Source organism: Planococcus citri, chromosome 3 (genome assembly GCF_950023065.1).
Source record: "Planococcus citri chromosome 3, ihPlaCitr1.1, whole genome shotgun sequence".
NCBI lineage: Eukaryota > Metazoa > Arthropoda > Insecta > Hemiptera > Pseudococcidae > Planococcus > Planococcus citri.
Genome location: NC_088679.1, coordinates 16,456,835 through 16,478,083, shown reverse-complemented (window position 1 = coordinate 16,478,083; position 21,249 = coordinate 16,456,835). Strand labels below are relative to the sequence as shown.

The 21,249-nt window shown below is 32.1% G+C and overlaps 4 protein-coding genes and 1 long non-coding RNA gene across 6 annotated transcripts in view; 3 read left to right on the top strand and 2 right to left on the bottom strand.

Annotated features, from left to right (window-relative positions):
- Nucleotides 1–7,249, bottom strand: part of LOC135841607 (putative mediator of RNA polymerase II transcription subunit 26) — a 137,129-nt gene extending 129,880 nt beyond the window's left edge. Inside the window, exon 1 of the mRNA XM_065358638.1 lies at nt 7,128–7,249. The gene's annotated coding sequence lies outside the window, so the exon portion shown is untranslated. The remainder of the gene's footprint in view (nt 1–7,127) is intronic.
- A 522-nt stretch (nt 7,250–7,771) lies between these two features.
- On the top strand, nt 7,772–11,220 carry LOC135841610 (uncharacterized). Its single transcript, XM_065358641.1, has 4 exons — nt 7,772–8,152; nt 10,212–10,392; nt 10,488–10,599; nt 10,981–11,220. The coding sequence occupies exons 1-3, from the start codon at nt 8,092–8,094 to the stop codon at nt 10,579–10,581; spliced, it is 336 nt and encodes a 111-aa protein (XP_065214713.1). The 5' UTR covers nt 7,772–8,091; the 3' UTR covers nt 10,582–10,599; nt 10,981–11,220.
- Nucleotides 11,221–12,230: 1,010 nt separating this feature from the next.
- Nucleotides 12,231–17,339, bottom strand: LOC135841611 (uncharacterized). Its single transcript, XR_010557952.1, has 7 exons — nt 17,060–17,339; nt 16,793–16,995; nt 16,492–16,595; nt 16,224–16,394; nt 15,858–16,146; nt 12,461–12,719; nt 12,231–12,364 (listed from the first exon to the last, which is right to left on the bottom strand). It is a non-coding gene; the product is annotated as an uncharacterized LOC135841611 (long non-coding RNA).
- LOC135841609 (uncharacterized) lies at nt 12,716–16,025 on the top strand. Of its 2 annotated transcripts, none has more exons than XM_065358640.1 (6): nt 12,716–13,156; nt 13,319–13,505; nt 13,989–14,077; nt 14,176–15,250; nt 15,444–15,630; nt 15,885–16,025. In XM_065358640.1, the coding sequence occupies exons 1-4, from the start codon at nt 13,090–13,092 to the stop codon at nt 14,355–14,357; spliced, it is 525 nt and encodes a 174-aa protein (XP_065214712.1). In that variant the 5' UTR covers nt 12,716–13,089; the 3' UTR covers nt 14,358–15,250; nt 15,444–15,630; nt 15,885–16,025. The 2 variants fall into 2 exon arrangements, with proteins under 2 accessions (XP_065214712.1, XP_065214711.1); XM_065358639.1 differs by having other exon boundaries at nt 14,176–15,254.
- Nucleotides 17,340–17,523: 184 nt separating the features above from the next.
- The window catches only part of LOC135841155 (uncharacterized), a 30,830-nt gene continuing 27,104 nt past the window's right edge, over nt 17,524–21,249 (top strand). The window contains exons 1-3 of the mRNA XM_065357984.1: nt 17,524–17,832; nt 18,104–18,281; nt 18,542–18,654. Coding sequence (XP_065214056.1) covers nt 17,772–17,832; nt 18,104–18,281; nt 18,542–18,654 — 352 coding nt within the window. The 5' untranslated portion in view covers nt 17,524–17,771. The remainder of the gene's footprint in view (nt 17,833–18,103; nt 18,282–18,541; nt 18,655–21,249) is intronic.

Below are 21,249 nucleotides of genomic sequence, written 5' to 3'. Positions count from 1 at the left end.
AGCAAATTCGAGCATAGAAATTTGTTAAAAACTATCACGAACTTGATTAAAAATTAACTGAAATTTGACGAAAAATCTCAAATTGAAAAAAAAAAATATTGCGAAAATTCCCAATATGAAATAAAGTCAAGAAAATTATAAAAAAATTATTAATCGAAATTCAATAAAATCACGCAAAAATAACACGATGAAATAGGTACTTAATCCAGAAAAACTGTAAAATTGGTAGAAAAAATGCTGAAAATTGTGAAAAAAAAATCGATGAAGCTTTGACAAATTGAGCCAAACTTGCATAAAAACAGTTTTAAAACTTTTTGAAATGACATGCAAACAATTAATTATTACCAAAAATTGATAAAATGTTTGGGAATTTCGGGAAAATGTCGTTAAAATTGCATATACGTAGATTATAAAGAATTACATACTCTACTATAATAAAATTGATTTATATGTCAAAAAAAAAATTAAAGTGGAATTTTGAAAATAAGTATTAGAAAAATCATAAAAACCGTTCTGAAATGCGAGTGCTTGAAAATTGATAAAAATATGCAAAAATTGAAGTTTTAGTAAAATTGAGATGAACTTGACAATAACATTTGAATGTATAGAAATCTGAAAAAAAGAGATTAGGTAATTTTAGAATAGAAAATGAAAAAAAAATAATGAATTTCCACAAAAAAGCAAACAAATAAAAAGAAGGATTAGGTGTAGAAGATTGAGAAAATAATTTTTGGTTTAGTTGCTCAACTTTCAAACTTTTGAACTTCTACTATGTTGAAATTTTTGAAAACTTTTTCAAGTCATGTGTTGAAAAAATAGTCATCAATTTTGAGAGAATTTCAAATGTCCAACGTTCTTCCTGCAAAATCTTTTTTTTCATGGAAAACGAAAAGTTTTCAAATATTTTTTACATTTACATATTGCATTTTTGTATCTAGAGACGAATAATTTGCAATAAAAATAAAAAATATTTTCAAATTTTCAATATCTATCCTATCTACTCACCTCCTTATTTTATTTTCAAACCAGACAATATGACCTTGAAAAATCTGAATTTAGAAATGCGTTTCACCTGTTCATACCAAAAAAACTCAAAATCATTTCAATTTTCGTATTTTTTATAGTTCTTTAGAAACATTTTTCCCTCGAAATTTTGAAATTGAAAAATAAAAAAATATATATTTAAAAAAAAATGAAAACTTATCAGAAAAACAAAATGTGTTTAATAATTGACCAAAATAGGTGCTAGAAAATTTGTAAACATATTTTATTGATGTTCACTGTCTTTCGTACACTTTTGTCAAATACACTCGTTTACAAATAATTTTAAAAATCAAAACAGCACTGACAAGGTTACGGTTAAGCGTAACAAGATGTTATTTATTTTTGCCCATGACCATTACCACCAGTATAGGTACAATAGTTAAAGGCATTCATGAATCACGGGCCCCATGTACTCGTACATATTCTTCGTAGATTTCAAAGTAAAAAAATGAACGTATAATTTCACCATCGTGTTTGAGAACCCAACGTAGGTCATGAGAATTTTGACGAAAAGGATCTGTTATTGATGATTCACGTACGTATTAGCTTGAAGTTGAAACGTATGCAGTCATCTCTATTTATAACCGGCTTGGCGAATTCTTTTGATATGTACATGGGTACGCGTAATTTAATTTAATAATTATTTTTCTATCTTTTTCGCGCCTTTTTCCTCTCAGATAGCCAAAAAGCATCACATGATAGGGCGATTTTAATACACATATTTATACTTCTATTACCAGACAGCGAAGCAATAATAAATAGGGATCACTTTCATTTACATTGATAACATTGTTCCATAATGTTAGATAGGTAAGTACGTTCATTTTCAACAACATAAGCCGGCATTACCACCAAGGCGATTTTTGCGGGTAGAACATTCGTTCGTTTCCATCAAATACGAGTATACCTATCGTATATTCGATAAAAAATAATCGTGACTTCACCAGTTTACCTTCCTATACACCTGGTCCGGTTTTGGTTTTAATTTCGATTCGTACTAGGCTGAAAACCGAATATCTTAATTTTTATTACACGACGAATATACGTATAAAAATTAGAATATAAATTATAAACCATGGATGTAAAGTATTTAGATCCTCGGTTGATGAAAAAATAAACTCCACAGTCAAGGTTTACTCGACTCGAGTGAATTCCTCCGTCGAAAAAAATTTTCGTCATAAGGAAGTTGAACCGACGACAAATACGTACCTATCTATTTAACATACACGATTAAAACGTCATCGTCACACACTGAGCAGTATATCAGAACGTGAAATCGTTTTGAAACTTGTGTTTTCAGTTTCAGGGATTTTGATGGAAAAAAATACCCATCTGAAACATGCATATTTTTTCATCCAATTTTTTCAAAAAAATCGACTGGTTATCTCGTTGTTTCCCTAAGTATAAATGACATCAGAAGCATGAACAATGTATGAAAAAATGTCAAAATGTGATAAAATATCAGAACATTCGAATGACGGATAAGTTGATTAGAATTTCCCGCAAGTAATCAAAAAACATCGTCATTAAAAAAAAAAAATCACCTAAAAAATTACAATTACTTCAGGACAAAAATAATTAGGGTAAAAATTGTAGAAAATCAAATTTTTAATCGTTATTCAGTCATTAAATTTTTTCGAGGAGGATTTATTCGTGAAATAATAATATGCTTTTTAGCTACCTGAATTTGATTTCTACGCTTATGGAGAAATTTTTTTAAATTCTAGAAAAATATAAAATCACGTGAAACTCGATCCAGGAGATTTGATATTAGTTTTGGGACTAATTTCCATAATTTTTACCAAATAAATATTTACACTTTTTTTCAAAAAAAAAAAAAAAAAAAAATCCTTTTGAATTTTCAAAAATTCACCAAAAATCGAAAACTCAGTTTCAGCGGCAGAAATTTTAGTTATGGCGGTTTCAGATCTTTATTTGCACCGAAAATTGTTTCTTTTTGTGCCGAAAATCAGGAAAATTTTGTTTCAGTTGAATATTGAATGAATAATTCAACGGAAAACTCTACGAAGATTTTCACAAACTAGTTATTTAATCAATAATAGAGCATGGTCATTTATTCCAATTAGTACTATTCATTGCCACCTTGGGAATATCTATAGATATCAGAAATAATCGAGGAATATAATAAGCACAAAATCACGACAACTACGCCGATATTGATATCATCTCGGTCCCATTACGATACCATTTATGGGGATATGACATTTTTATAATTTTTTGCCATAAAAGTGAGTATCTAAAAATATGATTTTCTTTGTTTTTGATCGTCGGCCGGTCTGTTTGTTATTATTATTTTTTTTCTTTAGAAAAACGTACTTTTCTGTTCACGAGTCATAAAAGATCGCTATTTTTTAAATGTTATTAAAATTTCAAGATAAACTTGAGGTATTAAATTCACTTACGTTGTATTTGAACCAATTTCGAACCCTGATAAAAAAATTTCAAGTAAGTAGGTCTAGGTACATGACTAATCTCGAAATTGCTTGCAATTTTTTTTTTTTTTGAATACATATCAAGTTTTGAGAAGAGCTTCCACTAAAACGAAAAAAAAAATATTTTCACAATAAATTGAGCGATGATAGTCCACAAGAAGTTTATTTCGTACGCAGCAATTTATGACCAATTTCAAATAAAATTCATCAATTTGGATGTAGCAATGAAAATCTGAAACTCGGTTTGCATACTAAAATGGACCTCCCAAATCGACTGCCATCATTTTCGAGCCAATCTAGAGCCTCCGGCAAAAGTTGATTTTTCTCCAGTAATTTCAAACAGCTCCAGAAGGCATTGTAGGTAAATAATTTATTGCAAAAATTGACGATTTTGGAATTTTTTTCAAAAATTTTGAAAGTGCGTTACAAGGAAGATAGAAATGTGTCTTTACTGTAACTTTTTTCGAACTTTTAAAAGACAGTTATGAACTTTTGCACCTGTTGTGAAAAATCGAGTTTTCATCTCGAAAGTTCAAATTCCAGTCCTTTAAATGTTGTAATACCACTTTCGAATTTTCTATTCATTCTTTTCACACCCCCGCAAACAGAATTTTTCCTTACTAGTTTTCTTTCATACATGTCGAGTCTTTGAGAGTGATGGAGGTTTCTTTATGAGACCATCACGAATGAACTAGTTTAAAAAATCATAGAAATTGGTGAGAGCCAAATTAAATTTTTGATTCGACTTTTTGGGCCATTCTGAAGCTTTCAGCACATTTTTGGATTTATTTAGTTTTCAGAAAATTGCTTTTAAAAGAAAAAAATTGCCAACTTTATAATACATGATGAAATTTGTATCAAAATTTTCAAGAAAATTGACAAGGTGTCTAATGCAATTATTTCTAAATTGAAATACAAAACTGCTACAGAGCCTTTTCCGAATTCGCCAAATTTTTTACGATATGAGTTAAGATTCAAGTAATATGTTCCAGTCTCAAAACATAATCTCTTCTCAAAACAAAACAAAACAGAAGTACAGTGACTTTCGATAATCCGACCAAAAAAAAAATTGGATAGGTAATGTTTCATTATCCGACCAATGATGAATTTTTTATCAAATCGATATCATACTTGAGGAATGATAATACTTTTCATAAATTTCTGCTAATTTTTATTGAAAAGTTATCACATTTTCAACATCTTTACCTTTTTCAGGCATGAAATCCATTACTAAATTTTTTTTAGTGACTTTAGTGACTGAAAAATAGCAAAAAGGAACAAAAAAAATTGAGAAAAAGTGACCAAAATTTCAAGAAACGAGAGCAAAGTATATAATTATTATGCGTTAGTCGGTGAGCCTGCATAAGGATCTATTGCACACCACCCCCACCGTCTATCACCTGGGACAACTTTTTTCTTAAAGGGGGAGTCCTAAAGAACATTTCTAGCCCTTGCCCTAAAAAAAAGTGGCCCTACTTACAAAATGGCGGCCACTTTGATTGACTGGACAACAGAAATCGCAGATTTTGCGTTCCAACATGGGACTTGCCCGATTCACCTGTCAGAATTTCAAGTGCCAAAGTGCCTTTTTCGATTTTTGAAAATCAAATTTAGGCCAAAAGTGAGGGAAAAAATCAAAATTTTACCAAATTGACCAAGAAAGCTGAAATTTGGGAGACACCCTATTTTCGACATGCCAAATCGATTGGAAACTGTTTCAAACCATTTTGAGCCGTTCTGGAGCCTCCAGCAGATTTTTTAAACTCGAAATTCCCACAAAATTTCATTAACTGGAGTTGGATAGCCAAAATTTACTCTGCAAACCAATTTCAATACGCTACGAAGTCAACTGCAGGGGGATTTCAAGTCGTTTTGGAGCCTCCAGCGATTTTTTGAAAATTACTGGAGCCTCCAGCAATTTTTTGAAAATTACTGGAGCCTTCAGTAGATTTTTGAAACTTGAAATTTCCCAAAATTCCATCAAATGGCGATGGAAAGCCGAAATTCTTTCTGTAAACTAATTTCAATACGCTACGAAGTCGACTGCTGGTGGGTTTAAAGTCGTTTTGGAGCCTCCAGCGACTTTTTGAAAGGTTGTAAAATTCCCAAAAAGTAGCTGGAAGCTTTAAAACCATTTGAAACCACCATGCAGTCGACTTCATCTCGTATTGAAATTAGTTTGCCAAGTAAATTTCAGCTTGCTATCTCCATTGATTTAATAATATGTTGTGGGAATTTCAAGTTTCAAAAACCTGGTGACTTCAGTAATTTTCAAAAAGTTGCTGGAGGCTCCAAAACGACTTGAAATCTACCTGCAGTCGACTTCATAGCGTATGGAAATTAGTTAGCGGAATGAATTTCGGCTTTCCATCCATTTGATGAAATGTTGGAAAATTTCGAGATTCAAAAATCAGCTGGAGGCTCCAGAACTGCTCAAAACGGGTTGAAACAGTTTCCAATCGATTTGGCGTGTCGAAAATAGGGTATATCCCAAATTTCAGCTTTCTTGGTCAATTTGGTGAAATTTTGATTTTTTCCCCTCATTTTTGGCCTAAATTTGATTTTCAAAAATTCACCAAAAATCGAAAAAGGCACTTTAGCACTTGAAATTCTGACAGGAGAAAAATTGTTGCCTGATGTTTCGATCTACGAGTATCTTTGTACGGTTTAGAAAATATCAGCTCTATTCAATCACATCGTCTTACTTTTTTAATGTGGAACAGTTGATTTTTAATTTTTTTTTTAAAGTTATGATTCTGAAGGATTTGCACTTTTTCTTTTTTACACGACAGATCATTAGAAAAGGTGACTTTTTGGCCATTTTCGCCGAAATAGAGACATAAAGTGACTTGCCAGTGAAATGGTGACTAAGTCACTTTTCAAGTGACCGAATTTCATGCTTGTTTTTTTTTTTTAATAGATACTTTCGACTAATTTCAGTTCATCACCATTCATTATTGATTTTTAGTAATTTTCAGCAATTTTAGTACTTCTTCGAGTGGTTTTTCATCATTTGACACTTATTTGTGCATTTTCCTCCAAATTTACCAAGAATTTCACTTTTTTGAAAATTGTCACCAATTTTATGTACTTTATTTTAATATTTTCTTATACCTTTTCACGCATTTCTGGTCAAATTTACTAAAATTTCATCACTGGTTTGGTAATTTTCAGCGATTTTAATTCTTATTTTGATGTTTTTACATCATTTTACCGCGTTTTCAACACGTATTCAAAATTCTTCTCAATTTTTTAAATTTCAGTGAAAAATGAAAAAAAAACCACCTCTCCACCACAATTGGCTTCGAATAATCGGAAATGGAAATCAAACGTACAAGGGAAATCGATATTTCAAAGTAAAGCTCAAGTTCTTAAATAAAATCAACAGAACTTACACAATGATAAATGAGCTAGAACAAAGAAAGTAGTCGTTAAAATACACTGCAACTGGTTATTTTACTTGAAAAAAAAAAAGTCGAAAAACCAGAAAAAAATGACTGCTTAACGAAAAATGCACAATTTTTCGTCAGTTTTTCCATTTTAAACAAGACTTGATCAACTTTAAGCCCTTTTCTTTATTTTCAGGGCAACCCCCCCCCCTCCAACTGCATGAAACTTGACGTATCTTACCTCTTCGACATAAACGCGAAACTTTTTCGTAAAATCATTGACCGGCTATTTTTAGTCATTGTTTCATTAGATAATGGATACGGTAATTATCTGGTTTTGACCTCTTCGTTCACCTGAAACAATAAATTGAATATTTAGAGGTAAGTACGTCCGTCTTTATTTATAAGTAGGTACATCGAATTACCCTCGTGAAAGAAAATAGGTAGTTTTCAATACATATATTCATATTATTCATACGAGCAGAACTTTTTTCTTTTTAAATATGAAAAAAAACAACAGATATTTGGTCATGGATTTTACACCTTTCCCTCGAATGTAATTAATCATAAAACCATGAAAGTTCTATTTTCCACCCTTTAGACACTCGACGAAATATTCGCAGATTAAATTATTTTTATACATGTGGTCAAATCACCAACATATGCATAGTACGTAGGTATAATTCGTCATAAAATAAATACAAGTAATACATAATCGCTAATTTCCACCTTTGACCGCATTGTTTTGAGAGCAATTAATGACACATTTGATCATGAGTCATTTTTACGAGACGCTATTGGTGCGAAATGATAATTTAACTCGAACAACGCGTGAATCTACAATAATATATGTACAAGTACATTACGAAGCTCAGCTTATATGATTTAAAACTTGGAGTAGTATTTGAGTCGTTTGGTCGTTCGCGGTTCAGTTTTATGCACATACGATCTGTGACTCGAGTTCCGACGTTCCGAGCTTGCTTATTCATATGTAATGTAGCTATATAGCATACTGGTAACATAATTACACCATTGCCTTGTACATAATAAACGTAGTAGTAGTAGTTGTTGGTATTCTGTCAGTATAAACGACATTCAAGGCTGAATTTTAGGTGTTTCCAGTTCATTCTTTGTTCGGGTGTTATAGCGTCGTTTCGTGTGTCGTATTTAGTGAAAATTTCGGTGCTTTTTTAGTGTTTAAAAAAATGGCTGTTAAATTATATATTTTGGGCGCTGCTCTGATCGCCATCAGCTGTATTTCAGTTGGTAAGTGAAAGTTAATTTAATTTTACAAATTTGTAATGATAAAGCAGGTGGGTGGATTATTCGTTGGTAGGCTAAAATAGACTTGTATTCTTTGTTTACAAACTTTGCTCGTGTGTTTTGGGAGTGAAAAATAAACGAAGATGGATTGAAATTAAATATTGTGGTTTTGTGATTTTTTTTTTAAGATACTCGATGCCTTTTTCAAAAGCTAGAGCTAAAAAAAAAAAAAAAAAAAAAAACAAGTTAGCAAAATGAAATTAGTGTGACTTTCTTCACAGAAATAATACCTACCTATCTAGGTAGGTTCGTGAGAAATATGACTTTTGTCATTTGTGTTTCGAGTTTTTTTGACTTTCCATGACCTGCCTTTTTTGACCTTTGTATCGTTATAAAAAAAAAAACAAGTTAGCAATATGAAATTAGTGTGACTTTTTTCACAGAAATAATACCTACCTATCTAGGTAGGTTCGTGAGAAATATGGCTTTTGTGTTTCGAGTTTTTTTAACTTTCCATGACCTGTCTTTTTTGACCTTTGTATCGTGATTTGTACTTTAAGGTGCCAAAAATGCCAGAATGTGATTTTTTTTAGCTGATTTTCAACCAGTATTTCTATAATGATGCAAAAATTCGTAACTTTCATAAGACTTGAGAATTCTTTTCAAATCGTGTTTCACTTTTGTTGACTTTTTCTGGTGACTTTTGACTTTTTAGACTTTTTTCACGTGTCTCGTGCTGTAGGGTTTTTTCACCCTCGCAAGTAATACGTTTTATTTTCACGATTTTGATATTGTTTTGACTTGTGTGAGATGTGACTTTCGACGACATTTTCGGTATAATTATTGTCACTTGAACTTGAACGAACCATTTTTTTTTATTTATTTTTTTTAATGTATGTTTAATGAGGTAGGTAGTTTTGACTTTAAATGTTTTCAATTCTAACATGTACCTATCAACTTTTTGGGACAATATGGTCAGGTTTTTTTTGTCCCCCCCCCCCACAATTTGTGTCTCCATTTTTGAAGATATTTTTCATCTTTGACGTTCGTTCAATTAAATAATAATAAAAAAAAATTTGAAATGTTTTGTGCTCAAATGTGACTCACGAAATGAATGTGACTTTTTATTCAGGTATTCTTCATTTAAGAGTAATGAAAATTGACGAACGTAGTGAATTTTCACAAATGGCGATAATTCGCGACTTTTGAAATAGTTTTTGGTGACTTGAGACCTTTCATAATTTTTTTTAATTGCATCGTGGTTTCACGAAAGTAATCCTCGAATCATTTTTGTGACTCATTAGAGTGACAGTGAACACTTAAGGTTTTTTCCAAACCACCTGTGGTGATCATTGACACTCTATCAATTACCTATTATACAGGTACTTTATTCAAATCAATCAAAAAGTTTACGATTATCGAATTATAGGAATAAAAAAATCATGTTTCTTCTCGCGCCATTATTTAATAACTTCACGACCATGAAAATAATACGTCATCGTGCAACCTTAACAAGTCCTCCTACCTCGCACATCAAGTACATCTAGTTGCTGTTATCCTACGTTTTTTTTTTTTATTATTTTTTGCAAGAGCAAGATTTGCTCAATTTCTCGGACACGGCGACGACGATTTTATCAATGAATTCGAGCGAATCTTAATTTCACAATTTCAGATGCGTGCATCTTGTATAATAAAGCTGATAAATAATAACTCACTCACGTCCTACAACATAAAAAATGACAAGAACCTAAAATCCTTCTAGAGATGATTATTGATGGTACCTATCGTGAAAGTTGAAATACCTACATTTAATCTTATTCAAGTTATAATAGAAGAGTGACTTATTCACTTTGAAGAAAAAAAATTATTGGAATTATTTGAGGAAAAAAGTTGATCGTGAACTTTTTAGGAAGTGAGGAAGGGGGGCGGGGTGATTCAAACGAATAAAGTTACAAATACTTTTTTTTTTTGAAATAAACTGAACTGAAAATGGTCTATAGCTACTTACAGAATGAATTAAGTATTTGTAAATGATTATTGAATTTACCTGTTTTTGTTACAGTCTCATCTACGGAATGTGATTTGTTCACTTGGGGAAAGAAAGACACCATAGAAGGTGCTGCACGCACGCTCTTAAATCAATGTCCAGCCATAGTGACCTTTGGACAGGGCAAGGAATACTGTTGCTATGATATCCATCGCGATTCCTACTGCTGCGATACGACTGAAAAAGTTATCAATGTGTAAGTATAAAGTTTTAGGAGGTTGTAGCTTTGAAATGATAACAGTAATAATATGGAATGTTGAATTTAATCTCAACTTTTTCTTTTAATTACAGAACTATTATTGTGATAATTGCTATTATTATAATAACAATTGCGTTATCGATACTCAGCTGCATAGGATATTTCCTTCGATCATTCTTCCGTTAAGAGCAATTTTTCTAATAAGTAAGTAATCATCTATTCAAACAATTCGACTATTTGTTTACCTATTTATTCGAATAAGTATAGGTAGTTATAATTTTTGAAAGGAAAACTTGAATAACTTAAAATCAGTTCTAAAAATGTATACTCTTCGTACAATCAAATGGAAAATATCGAACAAAATTTCACACTGAAATTTTTAAAATTCAATCGAAATATTTTCCAGTTTTAAAAATTCATCGTAAAAATATTATGACTACCTACTTTTAGCAAAAACATCGTGTGTTTGGGTATCATTTGATGAGTTCATTCTGTATTCTGTTGGATTACTCGTAGATCATCGTTTTATTTGAAATTCTTCACGTAGGTAATTTTTTAATCGGAATTACGAATGTTCTGTTACAGATATAAGCTTTTCGTCCACGTACAACCATGTTTGTTGCTGAAAAAAAAAATCATACCTGTAATTTAAGCCAAGTCTCAGTTAAATTTTTTTACGCTTAAATGTTGATTATTTTAAGAGTATTTCTTGTATAATTTATATTTATATTTCCTTATGTGGTAAGATTCGTTTAAATGCATTTTTATTCTCTTTTATATATTTTTTTTTTGAACAATAAATCTGAATTTTGTTAAAAAATACAACTTTGTAGTTTGTACCTAATTCGTGTTTTTCGATATGTTTGCCAAACGGCAATAATTTAGTGATGTTCGCTTATCAGTTAAACTACTCTTATGATACAGAGGTTGTATTGACACGAATGTAATAAGTGTTCGAGGTTTGAATTGTAATTCGATCAAAATCCTTGTTTGAAGTTTTAATGATCGTCAGCTGATATCATTAGTGAAATTTAAACCTCTCCGTAATTCTAATCGATTGAATAAATATTTGGGAATTAGAATGATCCACGTTTTAAATATGTGAACTACTCCTACGTGTAGGTATACTTGAAATTTTTTATGCACTGTTGAATGTTGACTTGATTCAACATAAGTGCTACAGATCTTCAAAAAAATACGAATAAATTTTTTTCAAAGGGTCATTAAAATGATAAGTTAGAAAACATTTGCGAATAATTAAAATATATAATTATTTATAAAATCATACGGTCTTAATTAACCTAATCGGGCGAATATTTGTACCTTTGATCATATTAATTGCAAGAGTAGTGTTTCGAGTAGGTATTTTTGAAAGAAAAATCGAACAGATTAACATTCAATGAAACCTAATCGGATTTTTATCAATGAATTATGCGAACATTTTAACGATTCGTTTCTATCTCTGAAAAAATTCTCTCGAGTGAAATGATTGCTAATCCACAACTTTATTCCGAAATTAATCAGAAAAAACATACAAAAATATACCACAGGGTCAAAAATAATTGAAATTCAAATTTAGGTGGATGTTTGAAAATTCTTTGATCATTTCTGATTTAAAAAAAAAAAAAAAAAAAAAAATTGACCTAATTTTAGGTGCTGGAATTCAATTTGTATCAAGCATGTTTTTCAATTTCCGATTTCATTTTCAGAAAATACCAACTTCCAACTTTCTCATCCAATAATCATATGTACCTTTTATGGGCTGAAATTACGTGTATCGTAGAATAATAATTCGCGTACTAGGTCAATTTTCTGATGAACCGAACACGGTGGGTATTAATTTCAACACGTAAGTAGATAAAGCATGAATCGACAGCAACTTCTTCGAGTATCGAATTCCGGTGGAAATGACTCGACGAGACGACGACGAATGCTTATTTTTCAAGTACGTCTTACAATAGCACTTTTCCTGAAATTAAACAACGTTGCAATCAAGTAGGAGTAGGTAACATATTTGCTTACTTCAGCAGCGGAAAAAAGCATTGACGATCACGATTGGTTTTACCTGGCACGAGAAAGAAAAATGTCAATTTGTCACTGTCTCGAATAGTCACCGAACAATTCAACTTGATGACTATCACAAACAGTATCAAAATAATAGCTCGATGAGATATTCTGTTAATTTATTCAGGCGAAATACACCTGGTATTTGGGGTAGTTTGTGATCATCTCTTCAAAATGATATCAAAAAGAGGTCCTTGATGCTGGATCTTATTCTTCACTCCTCGGAATCATAATAGTTCGTGAACCAATGGAATAGGTACCTATGAAAAAAATTAAAAAATTATTGCAATCTGATTCTAATAGAGCCACAGTTCACACCCTGAAAAATAAATACGACCAAATATATGTACAAGGACCTATCTCGTAAAAAATAAAACACCACGTAAAATTGGGTGTCTCAAACTAAAACACATCGGTCGTGATTAGTATGTTATCATTTGTTGAACGATGCGTTATAATTATGCCAAAATAAAATTACACAGGTAGACGAAGGTACCTATTGTCCGCAGGTAGGTATTTCTGCGTACCTACAAGATGAATCCAAGGTTGGTTTCTAGGCAATTCCAATGTCGTCTCGAGAGTGTTGCTGTTAAAACGTAGATTGAATGTAAAAATTTCGGTTTTCATAGCATGGAAATGGAATTTAAATCAATTTTTTGGGGTTATATTACCCTTAAAATTTGTTCCTCTGCTGTCGGTGAGTAGTTTTCCATATTTAATTGCACATCACAACTCGTATGCCAAATCCCTCAACTTCCCTATTTGATTGAACTATTATCTCGTAGGAATCATTTTGATTGTAGTAAATGTGTATACTCGTAGTTTGCTTATATTTACACGAGTGGTTATTTTGTTGCAGATGCTGCGATGGAAATGGAATGTAGAATATATAATTTTGAGAAATACGATTATTTTACGAATTTTTTTGTGGGTACATTTCTCGGTAGGTGTCCAGTATTGCCACAATCATTTCCAGAATACTGTTGTTTCAAGAATAACCTCAATCAGACTGTTTGTTGTGACGCAGTAACGTTTTTCCTAAAAGTGTAAGCAGTTCTTATCTTCATTTTTTTTACATCTACTAACCTATGTACCTAGACCTATCTAATTTTATGATGTAGTACTTTGTAGTACTTTTTGAACTCACTGTTCAGTTCTTAAAAAAAAAAAAAAAAAAAACTACCTAATGATAAAAAAATCTTTTTCAGAGTAGAAAACTTGAAAATGTTGTATTCTTTTGAAGTTTGAAATTATTATAAAAGTTTACTGGGTACTTTTGCTTTTGATCACATTTTCAATTTTTTTTTTCAATATTTTAAAACTCTGCTGAGCTCAGTTACATTAAAAACAAACCGAACGAAATATCATTCGATTTTTAAAATTTTTTGATGTCTGTCGGAATTAGGAAGGGGGGTCGTCACATGAAGGATCCTTGAATATTTTACAAACGACATGTCATTTATGACATTTTCAATAGTAAAATTACATCGTAAATTCGTAATTCAATTTTTTTTTCTTTTTCTTTGCAGAGGTGCAGCGGTTATATTGTTTATTGCTGTAATCGCTTTCTGTTTTTACTGTCCAGGATGTTTTTACTACCGGTTCGGCCGAGGTGGAAGTAAGCAATTTACTCGATTGTTTTGAAGAAAATAAATACACGAGTAGAATAAAGCGATAGAAATAGCATTAAACAAATTTTCACTTTTTTTTGTGCAGAAGTGATTGGACCATTTCAACCCGAACAAAATCAAATCGAATCTTCGCCCAGAACTTCTACCGTCAGGCGAAATACACAAAATAGGCATCTGAAAGCAGAATCAAGTCAACATTCGAATAGGGAAATAGAAACGCGATATTCAAATTGGGGCACACCTGATGCAAGTGTGAGAGCAGTATGACGATAGACTACTATAAAAAGTGTTTCGAAATGAAGTTGTAAATATTTGTATAAGAAAGTACATTGCATAATTTTTTGATGATATTGAAAAATTTGTAGAAACAGTCGTATAATGTAAATGTGTAAATTTTGAACTTGAATATTCGAATTGTAAAATATGTAATTTTTAACATTTTCAATTAAAAAATCAAACAGAAAAAATACATTCAGGTATATTTGCTTGAAATAGGTATAAGGTATCTCGTCATCAGTCATCACCTCACTCAAATCCAAGATCATATTTTTTTATTCCCCCTCCCCTCCCAAAAAAAAGAAATATCAAGCACGTGATTTCCGAGTTGGGTTCTCTGATTTCTTTTAGTAAATGCCAGAATACCGAATTGTGCAGGATAAGTTGCCTATCTAAGTTAAGAAGGCATAAAATACACGTTGATTTTAAAAGGAACATTGTATAGAATTTTTAGACCAACGACGTGGTCCTATCTTCTCAACTTTTTTAACAAAAAAAATGTTTCGAATATACCAATAGATTAATAAGTGACAAATCAATGCCATAAATTGTGCTTTTTAGGTAAACTCAGTTTGAGAATCCACCTTCACTGCTTATAGAATCAGAAACTGCTTTTCATTTCAACGAGCTCTACACAAAAGAACGAATATTTGCCAAATAAAAACAACAGTTTTTGTCAAATGTCAGTCGTGGCTGAAGCCAATACAAAGGTGAATTTTCAGTAGGAAGCGAGTAGGAATCTGTTCGACTTTATAATATCACAGTTCATGTTATCAATAAATTATGAGCGTTTGTGTGTTTGTTCCAAGAGCTGTGCTTTTATAAAAATGAGCTTTAAATTTGTATTATTTTTATCCATAATTATTGTAATTTGTTCAACTCTTGTGAGTAAGTTTGAATGAATTTTCTTTTTTCTAGATCACCATCATGTAATCATAATCAATAATATTAGTACACATAATTTCAATAGGCAGCTTAGTGTAAATAATTAGCCAGTAGCTGCATCATTTTGTTTACTTCACATAAACTAAAACTTTACTTCGAAACTAAATATTTTTTTATAACCATTTGTTGCAGATGGATCAATGAACTGTACACTATACAATTTAAAAATTAAAAATTCGAATTTCCTTCATGAAAAAATACACTATTGTCCCACATTGCAAGGATCTGATAGAGAATACTGCTGTTATGATGAAAACCGCAAACCTTACTGTTGTACCGAAACCGAATTTTATTACAATTCGTTTTTCTGCCAATCCAAGTAATAATTATAGCTATATACTTGTACTGCATTATCCTTTGATTATTTATTATGTATAGATAACTGTGCTACAAGTAGTAGGTAGAAGTCGTAAGAATTTATTCGTGAAAAATACCTCACTCTGTAGTTCGCAGATGAAGCATCTTAAACTACTTACACAGATTTCTCATCTCATGTTTCTGATATTTTTTACTATACTACCCATTTAATTACCAAATATTACCTACCTAATGTTTTTCTCTTTCTGTGTCAAGGCATAGTGGTTACATTGCGTTTTCAATTTCAATCATTGCTCTCGTACTGATGACCGTAGGAGGTGTAATCGGTTGTCTTTGTCGTACTTTGACCAAGCCTTTGAAAAATTACGATCGAAGACCTCTATTGTTGAGAATTCGCAGATAAATATCACTTCTTCAGAATTCTTCGAATAAGTAGGTACGTCATGAAACTAACACTAAATTCACATTACAACGTCGCGTCGCTTGGTTATGAGTGTTTGGCATATTTCTAGATCACCTATTGCATAAAAAATCCGAATGTAAATAAATAAGTACCTAATGAAAATTCATTACAGAATGCATCGTAAAATCTACCGTAGGTAATTGCCGGAAGAAATCTACCACAGAATTGGCATCAGTTCTGAACAGCAATATCATTCTGTATGATTTAAAAATTGCATAGAATATGTTCCCAGTAAATAATGCGTTCGGATTTGTCATCGAGTAATTTTGTCATCTGAAATCGATTATGGACGATTGGAGAGTCTTGAAAGAAGAACGAAGAAATCAAGATTAAACTACAGAAGAATGAGACATTTTACCTAGTACCTATTATGCAGAAGTGTTAATAAATCGTACTTACCGAACTGAACAAACCGTATTCATTTTAATTTTCTTTCAGTGTATTTCGATTTCAGTTTCGTCAGGTGTTTCTCTACTCGACCACCAATTCCATGACATAGGAATCTAAATGGGTAAAAATAACCGAAAAACACATTACTCTTGGGATTGGAAGGGGGGGGGGGGAGTGTTATGATGACATTTAGTAGGGGCAATGTACTCATCAACAATTCAACATTCAACAAGTAGGGTTGATAGGGCTTTATTATTTTATCAGCAAAAATTATGATACTGCAGCTTTCAATTTTTTTCTGTATACTTACTGGAGCCTGGAATGCATTGAATAATTTCCAGCAACGGATGAATAACGTATCGGGTTCAATAAGAGATAGTAAAATGAATCCTCAACTTGAGGATGAAGAACGGTGCCGAATTTAGAGCGAAATATTCCTACAATCGAGAACTTCTTTTGATCGAGGATTGAGGAGAATGTGCAAGCTGTCAGTCGTTCCAGCATCGCTTCAACCTGAAAGAAAACGTCGTAAACTCAATACATAGTCGAAAAATTACAAATATTCCAGTTGAATTACCATTTCAATGCCAAAAGTGATCGAAGAATTAACCGAATGATGAGCGAGGATAATCTCCTCAGCTCTGGAATGATGATGATTGAGATATGATTAAGATTATGCCATGATTAGGAAAGTCATTGACACCATGGTTTGGACTAGATGGACGCGTGAAACACCGGAATATATCTAATTACACAATAAATCATCGAAAAAACAAACATTAATCACGTAATTAGCCAAATCGAAATAATTATCAACGAAAATCCTCTAAAAAATTTAAAAAAAAAGAATCCATCTTGCATTTCACAGAATTTTGACAACAATCTCAGATAGCGTCCTACGTTATCAGTTACCTTCTATAAGATTTTATCTGTGATTGTTTTGTATTCCGCTTCCGCACCCTCCACAAGCTGCGCGCGCTTTGTGTTTTGGTAATTGTTTGCATTTGTAGTGGTGCATAAATGTGCAGAAATAATACGATCACACACGCCCGCAGTGTGTTTTTATTCGTTGAATAGTTAGTCTTGTGTTACGAATGTGCAATTGTTAAAAAGGGCTTAGCCATAGCTTGCTGAGCGTATTATTTTCTATTTTGCGTCCATCGTATTTTTCTATTAGTTAAATAGTGAAGTGAATCTAAGGCTATAGTTTAGGTGTTTCCAGTGCATTTTGAGTTCGAGAGTGTCGTAGTGACGTATTTTACAAAAAAAATTTCGGCTTTAACGTGATAATGGCCTTTAAAATATATTTACTGGGTGCCGTAACCCTTGCTATTTGTTGCATTACCGTTGGTAAGTGTATATCTAATCCATCAACGTGCCAAAATCTTACCATCCTAACAAGTGTATTCAATTAGCGTTTGATTAATACCCAGTGTTTCATTTCTCGACGTGCAATTCATTGCTCGTATGATTTCTTTATCATTATCATCCCCAAGTTATACACGTATCTAGTAACCATCCTCATGGCCTCGTATTGAATTGAAGTACTTCTACTTACGATAGCAACACGTATTCGAACTACCTGTTACCTTACAATAAATTGAACCATATTTTGTTACAGATGCGTCGATGGAATGTAAACTATTTGATTTCGGTACGGATAAGAACGCAGTGACAAGTTTCTTGGATAAAGTAGTCAATCACTGTCCCATATTGCCAGGACAAGACAAAGAGTATTGCTGCTATGATATCAACCGAAAAGCTTACTGTTGCGATGCTTCTGAATTTTTCGTCAACATGTAAGCATCTTCCTCATTAATTAGAATATCTTTTTAAGAAGAATCAAAAGGAATTACGTAATATGCTATGTGCGGTGCTACTTAGCAAGCAGTAACTATTACGTGGGTTCAACGTATGAATTGTTTAATGCAATTACTTCAAGTCGTCGTTAGTAACTCTCATCCCTTTAGACGTCGCCGAAAGAATGAGAAAGTTTTTAACGACCTTGCCTACGTATTTAAATACCTTACTAATATTTCTACGTTTTTTTTTCTTTCAGGGGAATAATGCTAATGATCGTTATTGTAGTATTGATGCTAATTTCATCGATTGTAAGCTTTATATGCTGTATTTGTTGTCCATGCTGCGTTTGCTACAAACGACGTCGTGGAAGTAAGTAATTTGTTCGATTGTTTTTGTTAAAAAGAACTCTCACACAAAAAAAAATCAGCTTTTATTAAATGTTGTGTCATGTGATGAATACGCTAAGCGAAATTTTCCTTAAACTCTGTGTGTTTGTGGAGTGTTTTTTTTTGTCTGGATGTGAAATTCAAAATCTTGGGATTTTAATCGGGTGAACCGGTTTTTTTTTCGTATTCTGGCACGATTATTGCCCGATGAAGAAGAAGAAATTGTCGCATGCAGAGTAGAATTTTTATACAGTCATTTTGCTTAATCGGGCATTATTGGAAGACTATACAGCATGTTAGGGTTGTTTTTTTTCGTTTTTTTTTTTTTTTTTTTGTAAATTGTAACCTATGTTATCATTATTGGAAACGGTTGAATAATTAACATTGTTTCCAAAAGAAATGTATGTGTTAACCTAGTTTCAAATATTAATATTGTTGTTTTTTTTGGGACAGTATGAAATTTGTAATCAACTATATGTAAACAAATGTGGTGAGTACATGTTTACACGTATTATTTTTTTTATATTTTTTTTCCTTTTCGTGGTTTTCTCAGTGCCCGAAATATACGCTTAATAAACGCCATATAAATGCTCATCTTTTGCCAATAATCGCTCGCCTTGTAGCTTTGATCGTATATTTTTTTCACGTAGATAACACTCTATTCAACTAACCTGACAATTTGTACATGTCGACACGTTAAATTCTAATCACTTTTTAATAATTACTAAACACGTCGCTTGTTTTATGCTGTTTAACTACATTGTAGTAGTTTTTTTTTTCACACCTTGTAGCATGTTCATTTTTGTACGTATGATAATTCAGTCGATAATAGTTCGTAGTAGATAATGTTTTACACAGCAATTACAGCATGTATCATAAATGTATTTTTATGAATGACTTATGCAAATGTTTACCCAGTGTGCTGTGGTGATAGAATCTTTTTTCCATTTTGAGTTCGGCTGATAAGAGTCGGGATTCGTTTACGTTTCCGTAGAAAGATATTTTCGTGTTTGTTGATCGCTCGTTATTGAAATATTGTAATCGTCGTCGTCGTTTGTGTTGGAAAATATGCGACCTGATATCTCACCGTGTTGTCGTACCAAGATCAGGCAAGGTCACTGAAACGCAATTGGCCAATTGCACCGTGCACGTTGGTTTATTGAAATCGAAATTGAAAGTTGTCGTCGGTGTTAAGTCATTCTGAATGATGATGGTGACGAAGTTATATCAGAAAATCTTCATCGTTCAAAGAAGAACGATTTTAATTTGAAAAAAACGAGGGGTCGGCTTGAAAATTGTGAGATGGAGATGGATCTACTCGGAGAATGTTATTTTCGGAATTTTTTCGCGAATAATTATTTTTCTTCGGTAATTACTTTTTAAAATTAACCGATGAATAATTTCACGGTTGAAGTCGTGTGATCTGTAGAGTAATTTTCTTCTTATAATTGCGATAAAGATTATGTTATTGAAATGTTCGCCGATTTTGTTTCTCAGAAAGAAATCGATAATAATTATTTAAACGCGGTGATTCACGAGTCGGAATATGGTTTTGTGATTATTTGACGACCTTTGCACTCTCAAACATACATAATGAATTTTTTCTGTAGGGTACTTCTTTCGTGTGAAGGTTTAGTAATGTGATGAAATGTAAATTTTCTGATGAAAAGGAGGAGGGGAGATTTGGAAAATTTGCAATTGTTGTATTATAAAAGTAGCAGGTATGAAATTCGGTCACTTAAAAAATGACTTGGTCATTAATTTCACTTTCAAGTCACTTTGGTCACTATTTCGGCAAAAATTGACAAAAAAGTGACCTTGGTCACTTTTTTTAAAGATTTGTCGTGTAAAAAAGAAAAAGTGCAAAACTTTAAGAACTGAAGAACTGATAAATATTTTTTATGAAAATCCTTCAGAATCACAATTTAAAAAAAATTAAAAATCAACGGCAAAAATTATCACCTGCCAGAATTTCGAGTGCTCAAGTGCCTTTTTCGATTTTTGGTGAATTTTTGAAAATCAAATTCAGGCCAAAAATGAGGGGAAAAAATCAAAATTTTACGAAATTAACCAAGAAAACTGAAATTTGGGATATACCCATTTTCGACTCGCCAAATCGATTGGAAACTGTTTCAACCCGTTTTGAGCAGTTCTAGAGCCTCCAGCACATTTTTGAAACTCGAAATTTCCCAAAATTTTATCAAATGGAGATGGAAAACCGAAATTCATTCTGCGAACCAATTTCAATACGTTACGAAGTCGACTGTAGGTGGATTTCAAGTCGTTTTGGAGCCTCCAGCGACTTTTTAAAAATTCTTGGAGCCTCCTTCAGATTTTTGAAATTTTAAATTCCCACAACATTTTAGAATTTACTTCGCAAACTAATTTCAATACGATAAGAAGTCGACTGCATGGTGGTTTCAAATGATTTTGAAGCTTCCAGCTACTTTTTGGAAGTTTCAATTTTCCAAAAAAACGCCATACAACCTTCAAAGAGTCGCTAGAGGCTCCAAAACGACTTTAAACCCATCAGCAATCGACTTTGTAGCGTATTGAAATTAGTTCGCTGAATGAATTT

Bases quoted from the DNA above. Each gene is read 5' to 3' on its own strand.
- LOC135841610 (XM_065358641.1), top strand. From the start codon at position 8,092: ATGGCTGTTAAATTATATATTTTGGGCGCTGCTCTGATCGCCATCAGC. The intron at 8,153-10,211 runs GTAAGTGAAAGT...TTTTTGTTACAG, and splicing joins CATCAGCTGTATTTCAGTTG to TCTCATCTACGGAATGTGAT. The intron at 10,393-10,487 runs GTAAGTATAAAG...TTTTAATTACAG, and splicing joins ACTGAAAAAGTTATCAATGT to AACTATTATTGTGATAATTG.
- LOC135841609 (XM_065358640.1), top strand. From the start codon at position 13,090: ATGGAAATGGAATTTAAATCAATTTTTTGGGGTTATATTACCCTTAAA. The intron at 13,157-13,318 runs GTGAGTAGTTTT...ATTTTGTTGCAG, and splicing joins AATTTGTTCCTCTGCTGTCG to ATGCTGCGATGGAAATGGAA. The intron at 13,506-13,988 runs GTAAGCAGTTCT...TTTTCTTTGCAG, and splicing joins GTAACGTTTTTCCTAAAAGT to AGGTGCAGCGGTTATATTGT.